The sequence below is a fragment of the Abramis brama genome (genome assembly GCF_963993115.1).
Source record: "Abramis brama genome assembly, chromosome: 15".
NCBI lineage: Eukaryota > Metazoa > Chordata > Actinopteri > Cypriniformes > Leuciscidae > Abramis > Abramis brama.
The window spans coordinates 22,697,472-22,723,483 of NC_139977.1; the positions used below are offsets into that span (position 1 = coordinate 22,697,472).

Consider the following 26,012-nt stretch of genomic DNA (forward strand, 5'->3'; position numbering starts at 1 on the left):
CATAATATTTAGCAAAAAGACACAGAATAAATATGTTTGATATCTAAATTTTAAACCCAACCCAACTTCTTGCATGAAATAATGCCTGTTTTTTTGTGTGCTTAAAGGATAAAAAAAAATACAAATATTAAAAAGAATATGAAAGTCTGGCATCATTGTCTTCATGTGGCAAGTATATGAGCAGACACAAATGGGATTTGAGGGGCTATCAAGATCTTTTTTGGTCCCTGGTCACCATATGCTTTCACTGTATGGAAAATTGCAGTGTAATTATTCTTTAAAACATCTTGAGGGTAAATATATGACGACACAATTTTTATTTTTGGGCCACCTATTCTTTGATAAATACAATTGTTGGAACTTCAATGAACTGTCAATGTGAGAGGGAATCTGGGCCTGCTCAACACGTTCTTCATATATGCGTAGAAAGCTCAATGGCTTGCGCCGACACACATTTAAAGGAAAGGAAAGAGGAGCACTGAAGGATCGTAAGAGAATCATGTGCGGTACAGCGTGTCACTTACCTGCATGTATCTGATCTGCAGCATTAAGGAGGCAAAGCAGCAAATGTAAGCAGAGCAAATGAACACGCGCACAGCCATGGGAATTGACAGGAAACAATCCATCTATATCCTCTCTCGCACACGCACCAATGAGGGTCGTCCGTATGGTGTCTCACTCACCATGGGCTGTCTAACCTCCACCTTGATGATGTCCTCGTAGATGTCGTCCCCATCATCCTCGCATGGAACGCAGTCATATATGTCGTCCTCTCCAACATCGTGCTCACTGTGCAAAAAAAAGGGCACAAAGGAAGAAGTGGGTTAAAATACATTTAAAAAAATAAAACAGATTTGACAAGCATTTGAACACCAAGGCATTTTCTGAGTTTTGTCAATTTATTGTTCTGAGAGTAATTTTCTATCTGGAAGTACACTACTGTTCAAAAGGTTGGGGTCAGTAAGATTTGTAAAAAAAAAAAAAAAAAATTAACACTTATTTAGCAAGGATGCATTAAATTGATCAAAAGTGAGAGTAAAGACATTTGTAATCTTACACAAGATTTTTATTTCAAATAAATGTGGTTCTTTTGAACTTTCTATTTATCAAAGAATCCTGAAGTGTTTGAGACAGAATTATGACATATTTGGGAGATAGTCAGTGTCATCACATATAGTTTGCAACCCTGATTAGCTTGTGTATGTGTTTATCAGACATCGAAAGTGCCCTGAGACCACAGCGATGCCATCCATCACTGCACACTCTGCCATCGTTCTCTAAGGCGAAAAAAGGGAATGGCCGAAATAAAGCAGGCTGACATCACAGAAGGTGTCCTGGTCCCAGCTGTGCTCTCACACCAACAATCAAATCAGTCATCCATTCCTCCCTAAGAGAAGAACTCACTCTCTCAAACATACACACCAGACTGCTTTGCAACCAGACAGCAACAAGTACCTTCCTCACTTCTGCTGATGTGTCCAATTGCAGGCTAAAACAAGCGTGAAAACCTAATGCAGCTTGAATCAAACACCTACCCAGGAGATTAGCTGACTGCCTCATCGGCTCATGGAGAAATGAAATGCAAATGCATTCCTCAATCCCGATAAACTGGCTGCTCACCTAAAAACCTACTTGGCAAGGCTGGGAGACTCTTTTAAACTAGCTAAAACTATCATAAAACCACCATCTCAATCAGCCAAGACCAGTATACCAGGCTGGTTTAAGTGGGGGTTTTCAGCAGGGTTTTGAGTTACCAGACTAGCTGCTCAATGCACAGCTACAACATCCCGCACCTGTGTCTGTAGAATACATACATATCTAAGCTATCATCATGCAAGTTTATAAACAAAGCAGTTTCACTGGATCATGAAAAAAAAGAAAAAGACTGAAGCCAGCCAGAGTGAGTCGCCAATTGTAGGAGGATTGTAGGATTGTTAATCTGGCAAGAGCTGCTGGGTGTTAATCCATCAGTGTGACCTTCTATACCTGCACATCCAGAACAGCTGCACAGTTTTATAAAGAACTTCACCACCTTCAGTCACTCATCTGACTTTCAGAACAAATAATAATTAAGAGTATAATTTTGATGTATTTTAATTATTTGAGTGACTGAAATTCTTTGGTTTGCACCTGTGGCTGCTAAGAGGAACAAAATACTGTGATATATACATACATACACATATATACATGCATATATACACACACACGCACACAAAATTAAATTAAAGTAGTAAAAATACTGTAATTCATGTAAAGCCACCAGAAGGTTCAGAGGAGAAATGCATGTCCTGTCAATAAATACCTCCTTCAAAGGACCAGTTTAAAAAAAAGGATGAAATGGTCAAATAGACAAAGTTTATTGAACTGTCTTTCATTAAAACAGTGTTTTACAGCAGGAGCAGTATGTGGATAAGACTACACTCACTTTGAAAACCCTATGAGAGAACTGTGAAATTGCTGAATTCAAAATAATTACCTTTTTGAACATGATTTGAATGTCGTTCCTTTTTCAAAATGGCAAAACATGACATGCATGCGTACAGTATGTTTGAACAGTAGGTAGGAATGGACAAGCTAATAAAAGAAAGGTGCTGGCATCAATCTAACATTCAGCACTGTGTCCACATGGAGAAGGGATTGTTTGAAGTATTAATTGAGGTTGTACAGTTCACCCTGAAGGACGGGTGGCTTGCTGCCCTCCCTCATTAGCTGAGTTGACTTTCCCCAGTAGCAGAGCTGCTGTCTGACAGAGCAATGTAGACTGAGGGAAAAAAACATTACTCCTCTGAAGCACACAGGTCCCAAACTGCAAAGGAACTGAGGCAAAAAGATTTCTAATGGCATCTATCGTGTGACCTCCAATCCCTGAGGACAAGCATTAACTGCACTATGTGAGGTGCAGTGATCTGTACAAAGGATTGTGAGGTTCTGTGTGTAGCGGGTAGAATAAATGAAGGCAGAATGTGTCAAAAGGAGCAGGTTTTTCTACTCACTGTGGCTTAAATCTGGATGGCAAAAATAGGATGTCCACTTTTGTATGCAAAGACATGACCCCATTAAGTGTCATTATGTTAAATCAGTGTGAGCACAAAATGCTGCTTTATACAAGAACACAAAAATCAAAAGACCAGCTTTGCCGTCAAACTAATGTTATTAAGGCTGATCCAACTTGTGGTCCGGGTGAGTGGGCATTATACAAATACATCTACAGTATGAGTGCCAATGAAAAAATCTGGTTTGATTCAATATGGTGTAAATTGACAATCTGTATAATCGCAAGTGTGGAAAGATTCTCCATTTAGGTTGTGAAATATTTTGTGGTTTCATGTTGTCTAAGCCATCATGGCCACTCAAAAGTGCTGAATTCACTTGTGTTACAGCATTCTTGAACATTTCCTTCACTTAGCCAACCACAAACCCAGAAAGGGAAACCTATGTTTAGAGCAGAACAAAGAATCCATCCCAAACTCATAACAGTATGTCAATAAAAGTTAACTTCAACGCACAGTGTCATACTAGAACTGATCACAGTAATTCGGGATGAAGTAATAAGAGGGAAGATAAGGGGAACATTGATAACACTGGCAGAACATATGGACTCATGGCATGGCAAGAAAAGGCAGCCAACATTTTGCATATCTGTGAGAAGATGTGACCTCAAGTCTTAGACTATCTTAAAGCCTTTCTGAAGACAACAGGCATAGTGGTTTACTCATAATAGTGATATATCAGTTTAATAATAGCAAATGAAATTCATTTCCGAATTACATGTTGGCTGTTAAAACAGCTACAAGCTGGGTTTTTTGGCCTCTTTCTGCGGTTGAAACACTGATTGAGCGATTACATGAAAGACATGATATGGATTTCGGTAAGTTGGACTGTATCTTTCAACATTTTCATTCATGTTTATTTCATTTAGCCTATTAAATGGCTTATTATCATTAAAATATGAAAATTAAAATGATGGGTAATAATAGATTATGACAGACTTTTTATGACCCTGTCCGTCAAAATGACGGACAATGCGTAAGTCTAATGCGCCCTCTGGCTGGGACTACATGAATCATTTTAGTTGCATTAAAAAACTGAAACTGGGAAGAGGATTGCTAGTTCTCAGCATGCGTTGCATAGAGCTGGATCAGAAGAGTAAATGTTAAAATTAAGTGTTATTTTATGTATTTTTGAGTGGTGGGAAAGACCTGTCAATGTTTAATGTTCAGTTATGGCATTTAAAATAGTTTCAGTTATGTTGAAATGTTTGTGGTTACCACAGTGCTGAAGAGTAGAACTTATGGTTAGGTTGTGGGTGGCTGCATATGTTAGGACTATAATATATGTTGCTTCACTCAATGAGCAAACATTGACTAAGGTAAAATAAAATATGTTTTAAATGTAGATAAATGAATTTTGTCACCACTTGAGCAAAATCAAAAAGCCATTTTTTCAGTGTAAAGAAACGTTAATTTTAATGAAATCTTTGTCATATGCTACCTATAGAATGGCTTGTGAGGGCTAAATAAGCAGTAATGTGGCATGTTGATGGAAACATGCAGATTCTTGGAGCAGCAAACTACTTGGTTGAGATGTTCTGCACATTATTTGAGGATTCTACTGAATGTTAGTTAAATTTCCAAACCCGTCCATCATCCTGACTGAATAGGTTGCTGGCTGCAGAGTTTAATCTGACGTGCTAGGAGAGACAGGTGCCAATGGCAGTAGTTTGTCCCTCTTGAAGACTTAGAGAGTGCTTTGGCCTGAGGCTCCACTACCCACAATGCCTCAGGTGAGAATGCAACCATTTAGGATAAAGTAAATCATTGCTGACATGATGTACATCCAAACATTTGATTGCTATTTGATGGAGAAAGAGACGGCCTGCTTGCTAAAATTGAACAATTTCATGCTTTGCCAGTTTTTGGATGAACACATGAAATATAGTGGAAAGTGACAATGATGCTGAGAAATCCAGTATGGCTGGACTGGATGTGAACTCAGAGATTATAATAACCCAGAATTAACAACCCTGCCATATTTATACCACTCAATTACCAACAGTAGTCAGTTCGGATCAGTGCATACCTGAATACACAGTGCTCAAGACCACAGTCGCTCGCCCAGGACCCATTAACATGTCAAATTACAGAGGTGTGTGTAAAATAAACGCAAGAGTTTATGATGATGGAGCTCCCCTTCTGAATCACTGTTACATCATTTCAGAAACACATTGGCCCATCATGTGCAACTCGCAGAAAACAACAAAGCGTTGTGTTTAAATTTCACAATCTGCTCCCACCAGTCCTGAGATCTCTCTCGCACACAATAACTGAAGCATATGCGCAGGCTGCAATTATGGCACTTTTCGTCCTCCTCCGCCTCAAAATCATGGTGATGTTTGGAGAACTTCGCATAGGCTATATTGCAAAGCTAGCATCAAGCATATTTCACATTCATCCATCTGTGCAAGAACCCCCTTTAAGTATGCGCAATGTAAACACATGAATCGGATATGGGTTACAATTGAAAGAACTTGTAAACGGACGGTCGAAAAAAATCTTATATAGGCAACAAATCAGAATTGGACATCAAGACCTGCAGTGTAAACGAGGCCTAAATGTCACTTCAAATGCAGCTTCTCTGTTTCCTCTGCATTGCAAAGATACATTTAGTTGTATTTAGGAACTGATTTAATTTGATTGGTAACAGCCCTATTGTGTCTTATTATTCCTATTGAATTTATTGATTAAATGTAAGAATTTTGACACAAAAGGTGATGCATACATTTAATTAGTTTAATTAGACAAAATGGCTTTATAAAGGTAAAATGCCCATAAAAAGGTAAAAATCACTTTAAGCTTATTGCAAAAGATCAATTCTGTCACTGCTGCGAACTGACCACCAGAACAGAATAATTATGAAGAATATCAAAAGCTTTGGGAGTCAGCTGTCCATGGCAGTCCTAAATCTACCATGGTACCAGCACACTCAGCAAAATATAGTCTAATTATCGTTATCGATAAAATCCCAGAAAATATCAAGATACAATTTTGTCAATATTGCACACCCCTACCCTGACTGTACTTACATTCCTCACAGTTTCATTTAAACTGCTGGCCATAAGCAGTATGAGTGAATGCGGCCTCTTTTTTTAAAGCTCTTTGGAAGAGGAGTGTCTCATCTCACATTCAAGAGTAAACCCGACTAAAGAGCTTCTTCAACATCATTAACCTTTCACAAAAGTACCTTGATTAGCACTTTCTGCCTTTTATCTCTTCGAATGAACCGCACTCTTTACTTCAATAGCTGAAAAACACGACAATATTATTGAGGACAATCAGCAGTCTTCTCATTCCCACTCTCTTTGGTCCCACATATGGCACAATGTTGAGAAACATCTCCAATCTAATAGAAACAGACACAGGGCTTATATGAATAAACCTATTGAAGCTACATGACTTCCATAGGTTCAGTAGCACTGCAGAAAACTCTTTCATGCATATTTCCATTAAAGCAGACAATGATATCACAGTCCAATTAAGAGAGCTCCGAGCAGCCTGATGAAAGTGCTTGTTAAACTGTGTCCCGGCACATCATATCAGGGACCTTTCCATTAATCAGACAGCAGTGTTGTGCTGGAATTGAACCATATTTATGGCTGTAAAAGGTCATGGGTCCGCATGGATGGGTAGTTTCATTAATTTGCTCATATTCACTGTTCCATCACTGGCAGCGCAGCGATTGCTTGTGCTCTGGCTGTGGGTTTAACCTCTATTAGATTTGGCACTGAGATGTGTTTCAACATGAATCTGTATGTAAAGAGGGGTCAGATGGCAGAGGGATATCAAGAACTTTGAAAGAGGTCAGCAATCACTTGAGGCCATGTCAGGAAGCGTCTTAAGTCGATATGGATCAGTGCAAGAGGCCGTAGACAGTGTAAATGTCAAAGGCCCACATATGGCCTCACATAGACCAGGACTCAACAGTAAAGATGGCCCAATGCCCCGGGGATAGTGTGAGAGAGTTTTGAGCACGTTGATGGAATTCTCACATTTGTTGATAATGTGTTTTTTTATGCCTTGATGTTTTGAAAACAGAATTACTGAACTCATGTTTTCAAGACTGTTACTTTTGACTGTCAGGTCATTTTTGGAATTATTAATAATACCTCATCTATGTCACCCAGCTAGATAACATTATCTTGGCGACAAATCAGCACAATTTGTGTCACGCCGTCCTCTGCAGATGAATGACACCTATCCACCCTGCTACCTAATTATTTACAATTAATCAGCCAGGGCTCGCAAAATCGCTAGCCCGACGTCCCGGGGCTATTGTGTTTTCCAGGGCTACCAAATGCATAACCGGCCTGCCCGACGGGCTATCTGAAATAGTGTTCGCTTCAGTCTCGTTATAATCAGATTCAGCGCGTTCTTCATCTTGAATCCGCAGCGGCGCCGAGCAGAGCGCACGTCAGAAACAGAGGACAGGGTGTGTGTGTGTGTGTGTGTGTGTGTGTGTTCATCTGAGCCTCATTGGTCTGTCACTGCTCGCCAATGTCAGAATATTTGAGATGACCAATCAAATTAAAGTAGGCGGGCTTTATGTTCACAAGAAGCTGCTGAGCGCGAATTTGAGCAGAGCGACTCGACGCTTCAGTTTACGGTCAAGTGCGAGATAAGATGTAAGTAGCTAAACTAAACATTTCATATTTGACAGTTTTTTTAGGTCATAAATGTGAAATGAATGACAAAAATAATCAGGCAAATGAATATACTTTTGTCGAATTTCGCCATTTTGAACTGAAAATAGGCCTAAGTAACGTGACTCATGTAATGTCATTGTGAGGGGACAAGAAACATTAACAAAGCTGTTTTCATCATGTTAGGCACAAGATTAATAATGAATGTGTACATGTTGAGAATTAATACAATACAATTTGTAGCCTTCAGTAAATTAAAAAAGTTCAGCTTTAGGAGGGGAAGAGACAGGGCAAGATGAAGAGACTGAGAGAAAAAGAAAGTGATGGATAAGAAGTAAGAGCAGGTATTGACAAATAATCTACTGCCTGCTGACATGGTTTTTTTGGCCTTCAAACATCTTGAAATGCACATATCAGAGAAATAAAAAATTTGAACCCCCTAACAACCTGAAATTTAGGACCTCTTTGATTATAAAGCCCTGTCTACGGCCCTGTATTAGGAATAAGATCAATAATGAATGTGTACATATTGTGAATGAATTCAATAAACTTAGTTACCTAGCTTTCCTAGTAGCTTTCAGTAAATGAACGCGTCTAAGAAAATGATTCATAAATCAACCTATCAGTTGACCCTGTTTACTTTCTTCACTGACAGACAAAAATGAAAAGCCTATCAGTCAAAGCTCAGCTTTAGGAGGGGAAGAGACAGAGCAAGAGAAAAACAAAGAGAAAAAGAGTGTGATGCTGATGAGGAGAGAAAAATAATCAGCTGCATGACATGGTTTTAAAGCTATTGTTATCCAATTTGTTTGGCCTTCAAAACATCTTAAAATGCACATATGTAGATCAGAGAAATCAAAATTTTCTCTGAACCCCCCTAACTAGCCTACCTCACATTCGGGACCTCAGTGATGATAAAACCCTGCCATCTGCATGTTAATGAAACTAGTTAATAGTGAGCATTAGACCCTAAACTAAAGTGTTACTTTTTTTTCTTATTTTTTTTAATCATACCCTCATTGGGGGCTGAGCAACAGACACAGACTGATTCATGTTCCATACTGGTCACACAAATTTCAGTTCAGTTAGAACCAGATGCATATTTGTATTGATGATTCTAATTGTTGATATTTGTGTTTTGAAAAAGTTTTTGATTCATGTTTTGACTCATAGCCAATTTTCTACATTAAAAATTGTCTTTTTATTTGGGCTAGTAAAATTTATTTCGGGCTACCAAAATCTGAAGAGTGCCTGCCTGAAGGGCTACCAGCGATTTTGAAATTTTGCGAGCCCTGAGCCAAGAATCAGGCCTGTCACCACACCTCACTCATTCTCCCTCACTCTTTTTAACGCCCACACTGCCAGCCGGCCATGCTCCGAACATGGTATCCAGAAGAGTGTTTAACGCCTGGCTATTTGTGCGAGAGTGACTGCACCAGCCGGACACTAAGGACACTGTAGATGTGACTAAATGAATAAATAGATAAATAAAACAACATTCCATTCCAATCACATTTAAATGCTACTAATTAATGCTGCATTCCATAAAAATTAGAACTTGGAATTTTCTCATCTCCCAGTTGAAAATAACCTCTGTAACAGAGCACTAGAACATCCAACTTTAAGACATCCTGAGAACAACTGACTTCTTCATTTGACAATTTTCAAGATGGAAATGACTAAAGCTATGGTCCACTGGGTATTGTCCAGCTGAGGTCAGAGAATTTCAAGTAGCATGACTGGAATGCTACTTGAATGACCTTCAATTTAAACTTGAGTATTGTGACCTTCGACTTTGTCTTGAATGTGGCTTAATAACCTAACTTCCAATGAAACACAAAGCAGTCTTCCTCAAGTAGGCGCACAAGAGCTTGGAAAACTAAAGCATTCATTATGCACATGCATAATCTCAGGACCAGGGTTCGTAACTACTTTTTTGGTTATCAAGGACTACAATCAGAGATCTCACTTCTATCTTTATTATCTTTTAAATTATAAACAAGGTAAATACTATAGATAAGTAAAAAATAAAATAAAATCATAATATAACAAAATGGTACAAATGTGCAGCACATCCAAAGTTTAAAATGACAGTGGAAACTTTAAGTATGGGATCATTAACAAAGCCCTAGAACTTTAAATGCATAGAAGAGCAAATAAAAAGAGGGCATAAACTTCTTATACGATTCTTACTAAATCCATTGACCAGAGCTTTCCCAGTCATAGTCATAAATACCCTTAACCATTAGCCGCTTTCCGACCAAGTAGTTACAGGAACTTAGTTATAGGAACTGTCCACTTCTAAACAGTTCTATGAACTACTCTCCCCCAAACTCGGTTTTGCTGTTTGCGTTCGCACCGGTTCGCACTGGCCAAGTGGCCATAGGAACTGGTAGGAGGGGTAAGGGAGTGACGCAAGCACGGCGACTTTTATTTTGACGGAGCGACGGACCTTTATTTTGACGGCGCTGAGAACGCCAGAGCAAACAATGCTCGCATTCTCTGTGTTCATTAGTTAGCGATCTGTCTAACAGTACTGTTTAACATGTTATTAGATAGAATTGTTATAGAAAGTACACAGTATATGAAAAAAAAAAGTTATTAGCCTATGCCGTGTGGTTGATGTCCAGTGTTGCTAGCTGAGCAGAAATACATAATCATGTTTGACTTGGTCCCCGCAAAGTTGCGTTGGATTTTCTCTTCAGCATAAAGGTTTAGAGGCCCATCTATCACTGTTTTCCATGTTTGTATCTAGTTTCTGGAGTAAATATATAGGCTATAATCTGTGTGTTTACATATAGCTGTTTTAAAAATGGCAGGTGCTGGTGTTTTGTGTGCGTTCGGTCATCAGCGTACACTAACGTCATGGGTAGTTCCTATAGTGCTGGTTTAGACCCTACTCTGAAGTAGGAGCTAAATTAGTTCCTCCAAATGGAGTTCCTAGAACTAAAGTCGTTCCTAGTCGGCGTGTTCGCACCGCAGGAACATACGGGTACTTTAGCCGATAGTTCTAGGAACTGTGAAAAGGTTCCTCCGGTCAGAAAGCGGCTATTGAAAGAATACTATGACAAAGATATGCTTTGCTCATTCAAACTGATTTTTCCCCAATGAAAGCTGTATCACATACTTGGAAATATATGAGAAATATCATGTTCATATAGAAATGGCTCTATATATCATATGAAAAAAATAAACACTAGTTTCATAAACATTGTCTTTCCATAATTCAAGGACTTTTTAAATACCTCTTCATAAATAGTCTGGACATTTTGCCTTACTGATCACATTTGCACACTATAAAATATAATTGTTGAATCAAATTATTTCCAAGGATTAGTACATACAAATGTACAATACAATGTGACATACAAATGAAAATACATCCCAGAAATCACTAAAAAATAATCGTAATCCTTATCTAGCATTCCCAAACAAATGTGTTTGGTTAATGCTGATCACCGATCACCAATATCAATGTGACAACCTCATGAGAGTAAATTTAGCTCGGAATAATGCAAAGGAACTTTAAGCCACTGATCTGAAAATATAAAATGAACAGTAAAAATGGGAGGTTTATTATGTAGAGCCTGGACTTTTTTACACACAACTATTGGGTTAAAGCCCACCTTGTTTATGCTAATTGCCATTATAATCTTTTTCCATGATTTAAAACACTTACTCTGCCAACTCCTCCAAGCTCCGGTACACATCATCTTCATTCAGCGCAGTGTCCTCTGATGGAAAGGGCCTGGGGAGGGGGAGAGAGAGAGAGGAGAGCATGAGCCACTGCACAGAGAAGGAAAGAATATCATGATTCACTCCTCAACATCCATAATTCAACAGGTGGGTTTATTCATGAACACCTCCTCCATGATTGACATTTGTAACAATATGACAGATGTTTCAAAGGCACTTATCTGATTTCTGACAGAATACGGTTGGAACAGTGAAAAGGCCATGGCAGGACTGAATGACACAGGCTTTTGCAGTTTGACAGGAACACCTAAATGCAAACACTTCAGCCCCTTTCTCAATAACTGCGTGTCAGACTCCTCAGAGAGCTGACCTGCTGGGGGTTTTAAATCCAGGGCTCACAAACATTCACCAGCCAATTAGAAAGCTGCAAATGGAGAACCGATCAATTATTCGATTAATGGCATGCCACTTCCTCCAGAGATCTCATCAAATCACTTAATCTTGCACATTATGTGGGGCAAAAGGTGCTATGTGGCATGCAAAAAACATGAGGCATGGAAAATAAAGTGAATTGGAGGCAAGCCGTGTCACTTTCGCTTTAGCGTGTATAGGGTACGCCTCAAAGTCACATTTATATTGGCCATATATCACCACAGATGTGATTAGCAGGCAAGGATGGGATATTTCTCTTACACAACAGTTCAATAAACAAGCAGTTAAGCAACTTACATTTTAGACACAACATAGTCAAATAGTTTGCCTGTTTTTGCTGTCAAGAAAAAAGAAGATCCAAACAAACCCACAGCAGAATCGCTGCAACATGTTGTGTTTCTAATGATTCAATGCGTTCAATGATTCATGCATAAAGACAGTCTCTTGTTTTGTTTCTGAAAGAATCATCGTTTTTAAACAAATTCGAATAGTATTTTATTTTTCGAATAATAATTACAGATTGAATATTCGAATATTCGTGTACATCCCTAGTTCCAAGATGGCGGTGCTGTTCGCATTTAGTTATGCACAGGCATAGAGCACTGACATTTTCTTCAGAAAAATAAAGTTCAATCTCATGTTGACAGAAGGCCGTCTCTTCAATCATAACTACGCTGTATTACGGTCTCTACGGAGATGTCAAAGAATAGTGATGGAGAGAGAAAAGGAGAGAGAGAGCGAGAGAAATATAGAGCTATAGGGTAGGAAAGACTCTGACCTTGAGTCAAATTACTAGAGGGATTTAACATGATCTAATTTTGTGGGCTTTTTTTTCTTGGGGTCAGATGCACAAAGATCCCCTCTTCTTAACCAATACTGACATCGGACATCCTCACCCACACAATAGCAGGCTAACAAACACACATACACTTTGACAATGTGACCAACTCCTCACCTTACACCTCCCAACAACATTACACTTGAGGATGCTATCCTTTCTGATAGACAGAGAGAGAGAGAGAGAGAGAGAGAGAGAGAGAGAAATATAGAGCTATAGGGTAGAAAAGACTCTGACCTTGAGTCATATTACTACAGGGATTTAGCATGATCTAAGCAAACTGTCACTTTTTTTTTTTTTTTTTGTGGGCTTTTTTTTTCTTCATGGGGTCAGATGCACAAAGAGGCCCCCTTCTTAACCAATACTGACATCGGACATCCTCACCCACACAATAGCAAGCTAACAAACACATATACACTTTGACAATGTGACCAACTCCTCACCTCACACCTCCCAACAACATGACACTTGAGGATGCTATCCTTTCTGATAGACAGAGAGAGAGAGAGAGAGAGAGAGAGAGAGAGAGATGCTCTCTGACAGCTAACAGAGCACACCACCATTAGCTTTAACATTAAAGCTGCTGCCAGTCAGCCCATAGACGGATACAGACCATATGGCTATGTATATGTCAAATCGACGCACATACAATTCGTACATATAAAAATAGACATGAATGGAGTTCTTGACTGCGGGGGTTGCCACCACCTAACGACTCTAAAACACTTGCAATCAAAGGTAAAAAGATTTTAAAAATGTCACCATGACAAGCTCAATTGTAGATGGCATCCAAAACATTAATTTTCTCCTCATTATAATGCATCACATTCATTGTCGGCAAGAAAACAACCTCCAAATGAATGCATTACGTATTTGAGGTGAAAGTATAAATGTTTCGCTCAGATGTATTTTATTAAAATAAGGCTTTGTGGCGAGAGACTATAACCATTCTGAACTCATAACACAAAGATGCTGTATCGCATGATGAAATAATTGCAGATAGCAAAATAATTAGCCTGCTTACAAGGCTTCATCAAATGAATCGCTAATTAAACATCTTGGTTCAAAAGGCCTTCCTCCTCATCTGCTTCAGACGCATTTATAATAAAAGAAGGTTAAACCTGCTCACAAATGTCATGCTAATTAATCACGTGAATTAAACACTGCTTCCTGCATCTCCTGTCAAAGCAAAGGTAAAGGGTTTCTATGGGTTTGAAAAAATACTCATCTAAACTGTTTGCAAATTACATCTAACTTAAATAACATTCTGCATGGATCTAGCTGGAAAAAATGTTACTAATGGATCATTTCATATTCATCTATAACACACCTTTCTAGTTCTGCTGTTCTAGAGTCAGATTCTAACCGTTAAATGTTGTATTTGTGACCAATCGCAAAGCAAACCGATAAAAAATATATTTCATTTCATAAAAGGAAACAAATGCAGTAATGTGTGTGTCAAACTTCTGATTGGTGCAGGTGCTATGCTAAACAGAGATCATGGCACAATGCCCTACTGTGGTGTGATTAATTTGTCGACATCAAATATTCACATAGGACCAATTAGGAGTCTTTGTTTTAGCTAAAATCATTCACTTCTTAATAAACCATCAGGCAACGTCTACTGTATATTCACCCACACAAAAATGTAGGAGCTGTGACAAACCTGATAATTTGAAATCAGAATAATATGAAAGTAATATGAATAATATGCTCCCATCCCTGATTACAGCCTAAAACACATCAGGCCAATACTCGCTTTAATTGGATTTTGCAGACACATCAAACTCTATTCAATTCCATTTATGTCCAAGAAAACAGTATCCCTGGGTTTTTATCTCACAGAAACAGATATGTGCTCTGCTCTCTATTCTGTGAGCGACGGCTCAGAAAAGCTTGAAGGATATTAAAACATCTGAAGCGTTCAGTAGTTTGCTCCATGAAGTGAAGGGGGAAAAAGTGAAACTTATACATTTTCTATTAGGTTACACAAGATTAGAAAACACACCACAGTATGATTACAAAATGCAATAAGTGTCTATACAACTATACATCACATTAACACAGAAGCAGCAGCATTCCAGCCATTTAGGAAGCTTTTATGATCTCTAGTTGATATGATATGACAACATGTTGTTTTGATACAATTTTGCACTTGTTTTTTGTAATAAATTATACAATATAAATAGCCTAATTTTTGTATTTTTGCACTAAATTTCCTTATTTTGCATAGTTTTTATTGTATAAACCTATGCATGCTGTTAATGCTTTAACAATACAAATGCACAACTCTGTCATTCTAATAAAATACACACACAAAAAAAAATCAGTGATTCTTTCTGCAGGTTACCTTGTTACACCAATAGCTGGCGACAAATGACTGCCTTTATGAAAGAGTCACTGACTGAATCGTTCAAAACCAGTGATTCATTCAGTAAGGACACAGGTCCTTCATTCAAACGAACTGATTTGCTCAAGCACGCTAATTCATAAGAACAAAAAAAGGACACAAATACACAAAGTAACTGGATATATTGTGTCTAAAATATAAGTTACTAAATATTAACATCTTGTTTATTAAACTATTGTATAAAAGTAATAATCACACTTTCAGTCTTTCTGTATTACGATGTATAACTTGCAGAGCAAGTTACATTTTGACGAGATTATAAAGACAAATTTTCTTTAAATAATGTGCCTTGTTGTAGAAATATGTATTTAGAAAATAATACAATAAAAATTTACTCCATAATTAAAATAAAACTACGTTTTAATCTGATAACATTTTATAATGTAAAATGTAATTCTATATTCAAGACTAAAATCCCTCCTGATGTCTTATTTCTTTCCTCTCAATAGTAATGTCTCTGATTTCTCATCATCAGAGTAAAACTGCAAGCAAAAGGTACGATTATATTCAAAGCAGCCCAGAGCACCTGATCCTGTCCGGCTCATACTGGAATATCACAGGAAGGTTGATCAGAGGAGAACATCTATCTGATAACTCCACCAACAGACTCTGGTTTTCTCTCAGGACTTAGTGAGATACAGACCGAGTAAGATACAGCACTTTCACATTGCATAGAAGCGCAGTGTCCATCACCACAGAAATCAATACAGTGGATGCGGGGGATTATCTGATGCGTACAAGATTCAATCTGCTCCGCAATCTCTGTCTTCTATCAAACGCCAGGAGCAAAACCATTCATGTAATGCACATTATGCTTTGTCATTCTTTTGTTATGCTTGTCCCTGTATAAGACATGACAACACCATCTTGCATGTGATGTGTGTGCACATCCATAATGCATAGCAATGTGTAAATGGATGATGAAGGTAAATTGTGCATGTCTAAAGCATACAGTGGCTCTGTGCATGAATGACTGGTTGATGTAGCTAGCGCATATTTAGTGTACAGTATGGCATTATGGGGGGGATTATACCATTCAGGTTGATGTTAAATCCATGGGGGACAGTCTTTGACACCTATTGACAACATCATTTATGAAAAATACATGACTATATTTGTGTTGACAAAATATTTTTTGCCTTTCTAAATTAAAAATTCAAGTATCAGAGAGATTTTAAATGTATATCTGGTCTAAAACAGAGTAAGCTGACTGCAGACTGAATGCAAACATAAGTGCACTATCAGAATTGTTTTACCTTTAGGGGTACAACAGCTTGTCTCTGGCCAGTACCCCAAAAAGGATAACTTTGTACCTTATCTATCCCTAAAAGATGCATTTAGTACCCTAGAGTAGTAATATGTAGCCTCACGGTACTACAATTAACTTTTATGGGTAAATAGGATACAAAGTTGACCCTTTAAGGGTACTGCCTCCATGAAAAGTTGTACATTTTTTCTTTTTGAGAGTGCATTCACTATCAAGCATTATTTCTCGTCAACTGAATCAAGTCTCTTGTTTGCTATTTGCATGACGCAGACTTCCGGCCTATCATATGTAGAATGTTCCAAATCAGTTACTTATGATGTGAGTGTACCTACTCACTAGTAGGTTTTGAATAAAAGTTAGTTTTTTCGAGTTAGTTCCTTGTACTGAACAATGCAACACACAAATACAGTAAAAGGAGGGTGATTTGTCTCATATACTGTGATCTGCACATAACAGACCATTTAGTGATAAATAAAAAAAACACCAAAACCATAAAAACCACTGAACCACTAAAAGTGGTTCAGATACATGCCATGCTGAGAAGAGGGAAACCAGAGATCACGTCAACAGGTGCTGCATTAATGACTTTGACTCTGCACTTTGCCCTTCCTTGTTCCTGCTACTCAGTAAAAGGCCTTTTTATTTAAGCAGGACCGCCATATGTAAAAGTGGTGGTTTATATCTAAAGATGTGACTGTGAGTGATTTAAAATAGTCTAGATGTATAATAGCAAACAAAGTACACTTAAACAATAACTACAGAGTAACAAATTTCTGTTTTGATCGCCAGTTGGAACTTGTGTAGGCAGGAAAGCTCAAAGGAAGAGGATGTGGTCACAGCTGAAAAAACAGCCATATAAACAAGATTTTCATTGTAAGTAATGTGACAGTGTCCCTCCATGAAGCGGCACTCTGTATCTTGTGATGGCTAATTAATTAACGGGCATTCAGAATAACCATTAACCAAAGAAGTCAAAGAGCAAAAAGATGCTATGGAGGTGTCTCTTTCTAGGGTCTTTCTTTAAAGGGGTCCTATTTTGCTTTTTCACTTTTTCAACTTTAGTTAGTGTGTAATGTTGCTGTTTGAGCATAAAAAAGATCTGCAAGGTTACAAAGCTGAAGTCCACTCCAAAGGGAGATATTTTATTTAACAGAATTCGCTTTCCGAGAACTACAACAAATGGCTCGTATGGACAACAAAGCACTTTTTCTGGATCTTGTTTAAATAATCCCCGTCTAGATCCCCGCTGCACTAGAGAAGACGAGGAGTGTTGTCGCTGTTTTTTCCACCCCGTAAAAAGTTTGTCCTAAGGCTGATGAACTTAGAGAGGTAAAAAAAAATTGAACACCGTTACTGAACATTATAACCTGAACGTTTGTCTGTGCACTGCACATTTTACGGAGAACAGCAGACAGAAGAGAGTACAATGCAGGCTATAAGCACAAAAGCTTCTCCTGAAAGACGTAGCCCGTCCCACTTTGTCGGGGCAATCTGTTGTTTATGGATCACAAATTGTAAGTACGTCTTGTTATTTGTATTTTCTATTAAGAGTTCCAATTATAAGTTTTATGTAGTTGCTAAGCTATGATGTAAATGAAGCTAGCCTACTAACTAACATTACAGTATTGATGTAGTTTACTTTAGATTTTGTAAGCTCTTGCTTTTGTAAGAAAAGTATCCATGATTTTGTGATCAATTACTGTTTGTATTATCATAGTTTTCCAACAAAAATTATTAAATGCTGGATAACATCAAATCTATAAGAAAAATACAAAAAACATACCACTCTGAAACGTCCTGTGAAATCCGTGCTTAAAATCCGTTCAGCACGATCCTCTTGTTCGTTAACATTGTCAGGGTCTGAATCGGGCTCGAATTGGTTTAAATTTGACACCATCCTTATTTATATTTACTCTAGAGAAGAACTTGTGGTTATGGAGGGGTGGGACATTTCCCAAACACGTGCTAAGCGTTGCCAATCACAAAACACTAGGCCAGCTAACCAATCACAGCACATTTCGTATTTCGGAAGGAGGGGCTTCATCAAAGATGATGCATTTCAACCAGATTGGGGAGAAGCAGTAATAATGTAAAATATGTGAAAAATAATGCATTTTTTTTATAAATAAAAATAAATTCAATAAAGCATGAAAACATATTCTAGTACACCCCAAAAACAAAATCAAGACTTTGTAAAAGGGAATGATAGGAGCCCTTTAATAAAACAATGCAACCAAACTGTGCTAAGAGAAATCCAGTCTTTTGAATATTGAATATTGAGTATTTTGCATGCGAGAATGTGGCTGAATTTCAAGCCCTGTCGGGAAAAACATCTGCATGCAGCTTTAAACCAAATCCAAAAGGGTGTACGAGGAATGTTCCAAACAACACCGAGATATTTCTTGCTTTTTGAGATGCTTGAAGGGGAAGTAAAACAGACAGCAAATTTTATTCAGCCTTAATTCTACGGCACAAAACTGTAAAAACAGACTAAAATAAAGGTCTTTTTAAAGAAATGTGGGTTACCGTCAGCCTAACAACTAAAGCACATGCTGTTTCCACCCTCAAAGCTGTGACACACGTCGTGGTATCGATGAAAACAAAGCTGCCTTTCATTGCTTGCTGTATACAGCCAGGAAATTATGCGACTATAACTCCCAAAATCCAGCGCACTTAAAACGTCAAGTGTGAAAGACTTGCTCAGGGTGCAAAAAGGGCTTGCATTAGTCACAGTAGATTCATCTGCCGCCACAATCTGTCTTAAAATCTTTCCTCTAATTACTTCATACAATTTTTACAATGGAGAATCATTACATTTTTCCAGTACAAAAGATTCAGTCCTGACTTTTGACAAATCAATGGGCAGTATTTTGGCCATCCCTGAGCGGCAGCGTGCCTGGTGAAGACCGGAAGTAATTTAGGCACCCCTCAGTCTGTTACGCTTTACTGACTAATGGTAGACCTTGATCGCCTCCGCCCCATTCTGGCAAAACGCCTAATGGCTCGCTCCATCAGCTCATTACCCCGTCGGATAAAAGGCTTTATTTGCGAAGCAGGGCGAACAGACTGGGCAAGTAATGAGACAGGAAGTGATCCCAGTCGCCTATAAAGCAGGGAGGCAGGTTCCACCCCGCTAAAACACCTGAGGGGAGCGACAACCACACACTTCATGGGTTTTGGCCCACAGGTTTCGCACATATGCGGTGGTCTGTGCCAACTGCTTCTACCTGCAGGCCCACTGAATGGAGCCACATAAAAGGTGCAGCCCAAGAGAGCGCTGTGAAATATCCCTCAAGACTCGAGACACACCACTACTGAAAAGGAAACACAATCAGCATGTGGAGGAAATGAATTACCTGATGCCTTTGATCTGTGCAATGCTGTTGTGGGAGATTCTGGACAGCGCAGAGATCACCTGTGGAACAAGAGAAGGTTTGGGTTAGCCAAAGAAACTTCACTTAATGCAAATTACAGCAAAATCATAACTAGATTTCAACCTCTTCTGAAAGGTGCAAAACACGGCACCACAATTGTTATCTTTTTGCTAGAATGATCTAGATGTTTTTTTTTATTTTATTATTCTTTTTTTTTTTTTTTTCAGAAAAAGCTCAATTATATGACTCACAAACATAATCTATTTCACCATAGCTGTTCCATATTTTAAAATAAATAACTACATAGACAGCAAGTAATTTTAACCAAAAAAATTTTTGTGGTGGGAGAACCATAACAAAAAGCAAAAATGTTTTTGCATTGACAGCAATGACCTGTACTGAATTGCAAGATACAATAATTTATTTATTTTAAAAAATCAAAGCATTGTAGCAAAGGGCCAGGTATACTTAATTTTCCGCGTTCCGCTCCATCTTACGCACAGTTGAGTGCGCAATTCTTTCAAAGTATACTCCTTTGGCTACGAGCGCGGAAAGAAGAGTTCGGTGCAAGTGCACTATCTAGTGGACTTTGTTTTCAAGCACTCAAGTTACTCGCACATGTGCTGTTGTACGCGCGCCATCCATGTGGACAGAAAAATTGGGCTGCAAAATTATGTCACATGGACAGTGCACGGACTGTCACGAAAAGCGGACGGCCGAAGTATATTTTGGGCTTAATTGTTGTAAACAAATAGTGATTCAAGGAATAAACGTTTGCTACAGAACAAAGTGTCTCGTTTTTTTGGGGGGTGGGGTGGGCTTGTTTTATGATGGGCTTTGGTGGCGCAGCTTGTGTGCACACACGGATCACGCTACCCCACTAAGGACGACATTAAAGGACATGTGGCATGAAACGCCCTGATGAAATCATAGACGTGAAGCGCTTTTCACAGATCTGTGAAGGCCCCTCCTCTCCCCAGCTGCATTAGTGCCGTGTAACAGGGTTAAATGTGTGCCGTATTTACACACTGATTTAATACCAGTCATGAGTCCCATGTGAGTAGGCTTATTGGTGGCCCTTCTAGAGGCTTCCAGATGGTGTGCTAGAGGGTCTCGGGTGTGTAATGCAGAAGCCACACACCAACAAACAGGAAAGCACATGTGCATATGCAAAAGTGAAGATGGTGCTGTGTCGCCTCATTACATGCTTATGGGCGTATTTTCCGCTAGCCTTGCCTGCTGCCATGGTGACACTAGCTGTTCCTCAGCCAGAGCAAAACACTGCGTGCAGATGCTTGTGGAGCTTCATCGTAGGTTCTCAAAACAGGTAATGAGCGAAATATGAAAAAATTACAGCATGAAAACAACCAATGACTAAATTAATAAATACTATATATATATATATATATATATATATATATAGTATATCTGCTCAGTATTGTTTTGTTTTTGTCCACAACCAGTCATAAATTACATTGATTTTAAGTTTCACAAACCTTCAGAAAACAAAATACTTAATTCGAACATCACTGTGTAATGACAACTGTCAGTTCAGACAACTAGCACCCATGAAGATGACTCCACAGATGACGATGAGCTTTAATAAAAGATGTACAAGCTCTTTATGCACAAACAGGCAGTCTGTAGTAGCACTTTTGGCACATAATGCTTTTATACAAGCCAAAATGTACAAGCTAAACTTCCTTAAACACAAACCCACATAATGTGTGGCTGCAAAACTCAGCACATTCCTGCAGAATTGAAATGGCTCATGAATGTTCATTAAAAATTATGGCTAATTTTATCTTTTTTTCAGCTACTAACAAAATGAATAGTACTGATATCATATTTTTAAATCCAATTGACAGAATTTCCTTCCTAAATCAGAGCAGAAAATGCATCTGGGCCTGTGTATATCTGCACAAATACTGTCTATAATCAAGGTATGTCTCTTACTGCTGATAATCTGTATTAATGACTTCATGACAGACTATAATGCATTGCATTTTTCATTCTACCACCCATATTCCAGCAATTTTCTGGCTTGCAACAGGCAGAATCAGTCCAGGCAGGCGGACAGATGATTGAGGGATCAATACAGCTAAATTAGTCTATGTGTTAGGCTGTTAGGCGTATTGCTCTTGTGTTCATCTGCTAATGTGTCTAAATATTCATGGAGCTTCAACAACAACACCTGCAGGGACGATATGTGACTCATCCATCAAAGCTGTGGCTTTTTCTTCTCTGTATGTTGTTTCTAGTGTGGTGTACTCATCCTTGTACTCAGTCACTTTCATTGCTCTCGTCTCTCATTCTTCATCTCTCCCTCAGGTCAGGTCAACAGCTTTCGCTATGTTGTCTCAAAATATTGATTTTTCCCTCATCTCAGTGCTTCGGTGTGTATGACGAGCATCAGATCAGAGTCAAGACGCAACACCCATCACCTCGCGAATACAGCACAGTAATACTGTCCATCACCTCACAATAGCAGCGACAGAAAGAGATAATTGTAGATTGTTCGCTAATGTTATACAATTGCTTATCTGAGGTGAAGATAAACTAGCATTGTGCCTACATCAGCTGTAATGTGTGCATGGTTTCCAAACATGGCAAATCCACCTGTCCACCAGAACATGACTCTTGAAAGGAGAGAAAACACAAGAAAAGAAAGGAGATAAGATAAGACAAAACTAGAAGAGATGTAGAAACAGACAAGAGGAGAAGATAAAATAATAGACAAGAAGAGGCAAGATGGGATGAGACGAGACGAAAAGTAGCAGGAAAAAATAAAAAAAGGATAGAATATGATGCAAGAATTAGTAAAAGATATGAAAGGTAGAAGACAGAAAGAGGAGTGGAGAGAAGATGAAGATCACAACACCATGCCTGCACACATCACAAACAGAACAGATGAGCACAAACAGCCAGTGCTGTATATCAAGCTGCTCTGAATCAACCTTATGCATAAGTGATTTTAAATAAACCTGATGAGGGAAATTAGCCATATAAACAAATGTTCAAATGTTATATTCTACACTAATGTGCTCTAAATGAGAGTTTAAGCAAGAGTCTGAGTTTCAGCAGGGAACTGAGAGTGGTAGGAGATGTGTGAACAGATGGCAGTGAGTCCTGGCACTCGTCTGAAATGGACCTGAGAGCCCAGCATCACAGGACACCAACCAGCACAAACTCCTAAAACTCAAAATAAACTTGGACACACACACCAGATTCACATTCAATAGTCTCCTGATTCTCTCTGTTAAGCTAGGGTCTCACAAATCTCACAATATGATACACATCGAGATGTCACAATTCAATACATCACAATGCATCATGGTATCTAACTTGATTGAATTAGCACTACATGTGTAAGCAGTATAAATGCACAAACAAACAAATACATGTAACGTATTAAAAGCAAAAAAAGTATTAGAAAAAATGCAATATACAAGGTTGGATACACTTGACTGAATTTTTGATTAAAAAAAACAAAAAACATTTGATATAATGGCATATGCTTAAATTAGTTTTAAAAGACAAATATAACTAAATACCATCCCACGGAGAACAACCTTCATGCGGGAAGGGGAGAAACAGTGGACTAAGCCATCACTCCCAGACTCTGGCCCACTGAACGCAGCCCGGGATTGGGAAATGCGGGTAGACCTTAACCAGAGGCTCACCTTCCCACCCGAAATAGCAGCAACCAACCTGCGCCCAGACCTTGTCCTCTGGTCCAAGTCCTGTCGGCGTGTCTTCATCGTTGAAATGACTGTCCCATGGGAGGATGCCATCGACGAGGCATTCGAACGGAAGAGGCTGCGATATGCCAACTTAGCAGCTGAAGCAGAGGGGCGGGGCTGGAACGTGAAGGTGTGGCCAGTGGAGGTGGGATGCAGAGGTTTTGTAGCCAGCTCTACCACAAGGCTCTTGAAGGAAGTAGGGATCAGAGGGCAGTCCCAACGGAGGGCAATCAAAGAACTTGCCACTGCAGCGGAACGGAGTAGTCACTGGCTGTGGCTGAAACGTAGGGACACAACATGGGCTGCTAAATGATCGTATGGTGCCACCACCGTGCAACACACACCCGGGTCTGATCAACCCGTGGTGGGCCAACCCCGGCAGAGGGTGTCTTGTGATAAGTGGCCGAAACACCCAATGAGGTCGGGCACACAACTGAAGATGTGTCGCACTGGTGGCACCATGAGATCAGTGCCAAATTTCACCCCACCCAAGATGACATCCCCATTCAATTGTTGTGCTGAAAGTTAGGGATCTTTAACAACCAGTCCTAGTAAGAATCCTGAAGAATCCTATATTTTAAAATAATCTATATATATATATATTTTAAATGTTTAATATTTGATCAATCAATTATTCACATAATATAACATAACATAATATAATACGATACAATATAAAATAATATATAATAAACCGCTAGACAACAAGCTTAGACTTTATAGTGAATTTAAATATATTACTAAATGCCTCACGCTGGCAGGTTTTAAACATATTTCAATAATTTAATATATTTATATGTTTGAATAATTAGATTTTATCTTTGTTATGTTGGTTAAGTCTGTTTCTGACTTCTTAGCAAACTACACTGGCAAACAAATCATGCCCAAATCAAAGCAAGAAAAAAACACCTCTAAACAAAGGACAAACCAACACAATCACCAACACACCCTTCTGTTTCACATCAACCGAAGAGTGATCAGTTCATGTCCATGTGCTGCAGTATGGGATATCAGCTGACGTGGTGACATGACGAACATGCTGGCAATAGAGCTTGAGTCGGAGCCGAATCCTCTCAGTGAACTCCAGCTGCTGCGTGTTTAGCAGGGATTTTCCACAGTCAGCCCTTCAGAACAAGGGAGGAGGATTCGGGCCGTGACCCAAATGTCTATGGCGCTGCCCCAAAGACCCAGTCCTGCTTCTGAGCATGAAAGGATGACATATGCTTCTGTCTGAAGATGGGAGAGAATGTAAAAGACTTCTGCTCAAGGAAAATGGATATCAGTGGTCATTTTCACACCAAATATGACTACCTTCTGTGCCAGCAAACAGATCAACTAATATCTAATAATATCACATAAACTAGTGGGTAGAGTATTTCTTTTCATGCCATGGCACCATGTCTGCCAGAAGAGGGCATTTCTGTCCATTACGACACCTGGTACTGAGAAATTCTAGTATCAGTTTATGCTCATTTGGACGACCTGCTTCTAATTGAACTACAGGAAATAACATAAATGAATACATAGAAGAATGTCTAAAATAGGAACTCTAGATTTATTTATTTACAGTATTTATATGTGCATTCATAGTAGGGCTGCACAATTATTGATATTTTAATCGCAATAACGATATCTGCTTTTCTCGATTAATTACAAATAGGGCTGTCAAAATGTAAAAAAAAAAAAAAAAAAAACAGTACAGTACTGGCACGCTGTCTGTGAATTTCCTGACTGTGAGACACACACACAAATCATGTGCACAGAAAGTCGCTTCAGACAGCGCGCCAGTACCACACTGAACAAAAGAGAGACAAAAGTGCTCTTTCACGTTTGAATGGACAAAAACATAAAATTATGCTAAATGCACATTTTGTTGAGTATACTCATAAGTACAGTATTAAATGAGTTAAATGAAAACTTAAATGAACGTAAAGAGTTGTGAGAAAATGGAAAAACTAAACCTGACTGAATAGGGCACTTTCACTTTTACGATTAAAGGGGCAGGGGCTCAAAACCTGTACAGCCAGCAGCCATATCACCCTGTAGCCCAAGACTGGTTGCCCACTGAAGCTAAGCGGGGCTGAGCCTGGTCAGTACCTGGATGGGAGACCTCCTGAGAAAAAAAACAGGTTGCTGCTGGAAGAGGTGTTAGTGAGGCCAGTAGGGGGTGCTCACCCTGTGGTCTGTGTGGGTCCTAACGCCCTAGTGTAGTGACGGGGACACTATACTGTCAAAGAGCACCGTCCTTCGGATGAGACGTTAAACCAAGGTCCTGACTCTCTGTGGTCATTAGAAATCTCAGGATGTCCTTCGAAAAAGAGTAGGGGTGTAACCCCGGCATCCTGGCCAAATTTGCCCATTGGCCCGTCCATCATGGATGATGATCCTAATCATCCCCATATATACTGATTGGCTTCATCACTGTCTCCTCTCCACCAGTAAGCTGGTGTGTGGTGGGCGCAATATGGCTGCTGTCGCATCATCCAGGTGGATGCTGCACATTGGTGGTGGTTGAGGAGATTCCCCCCTTCCATATGTTAAGCGCTTTGAGGACCC

General features: G+C 39.1%; 1 protein-coding gene across 6 annotated transcripts in view; it reads right to left on the minus strand.

Moving 5' to 3' along the window:
* vav2 (vav 2 guanine nucleotide exchange factor) overlaps positions 1 to 26,012 on the minus strand; it is a 191,369-nt gene that overhangs the window by 35,719 nt on the left and 129,638 nt on the right. For all 6 annotated transcript variants that reach the window (XM_084136322.1, XM_084136321.1, XM_084136319.1 and 3 more), the window contains exons 3-5: positions 19,696 to 19,754; positions 11,376 to 11,444; positions 684 to 789 (exon numbers count right to left, since the gene is read on the minus strand). In XM_084136322.1, coding sequence (XP_083992448.1) covers positions 684 to 789; positions 11,376 to 11,444; positions 19,696 to 19,754 — 234 coding nt within the window. The remainder of the gene's footprint in view (positions 1 to 683; positions 790 to 11,375; positions 11,445 to 19,695; positions 19,755 to 26,012) is intronic.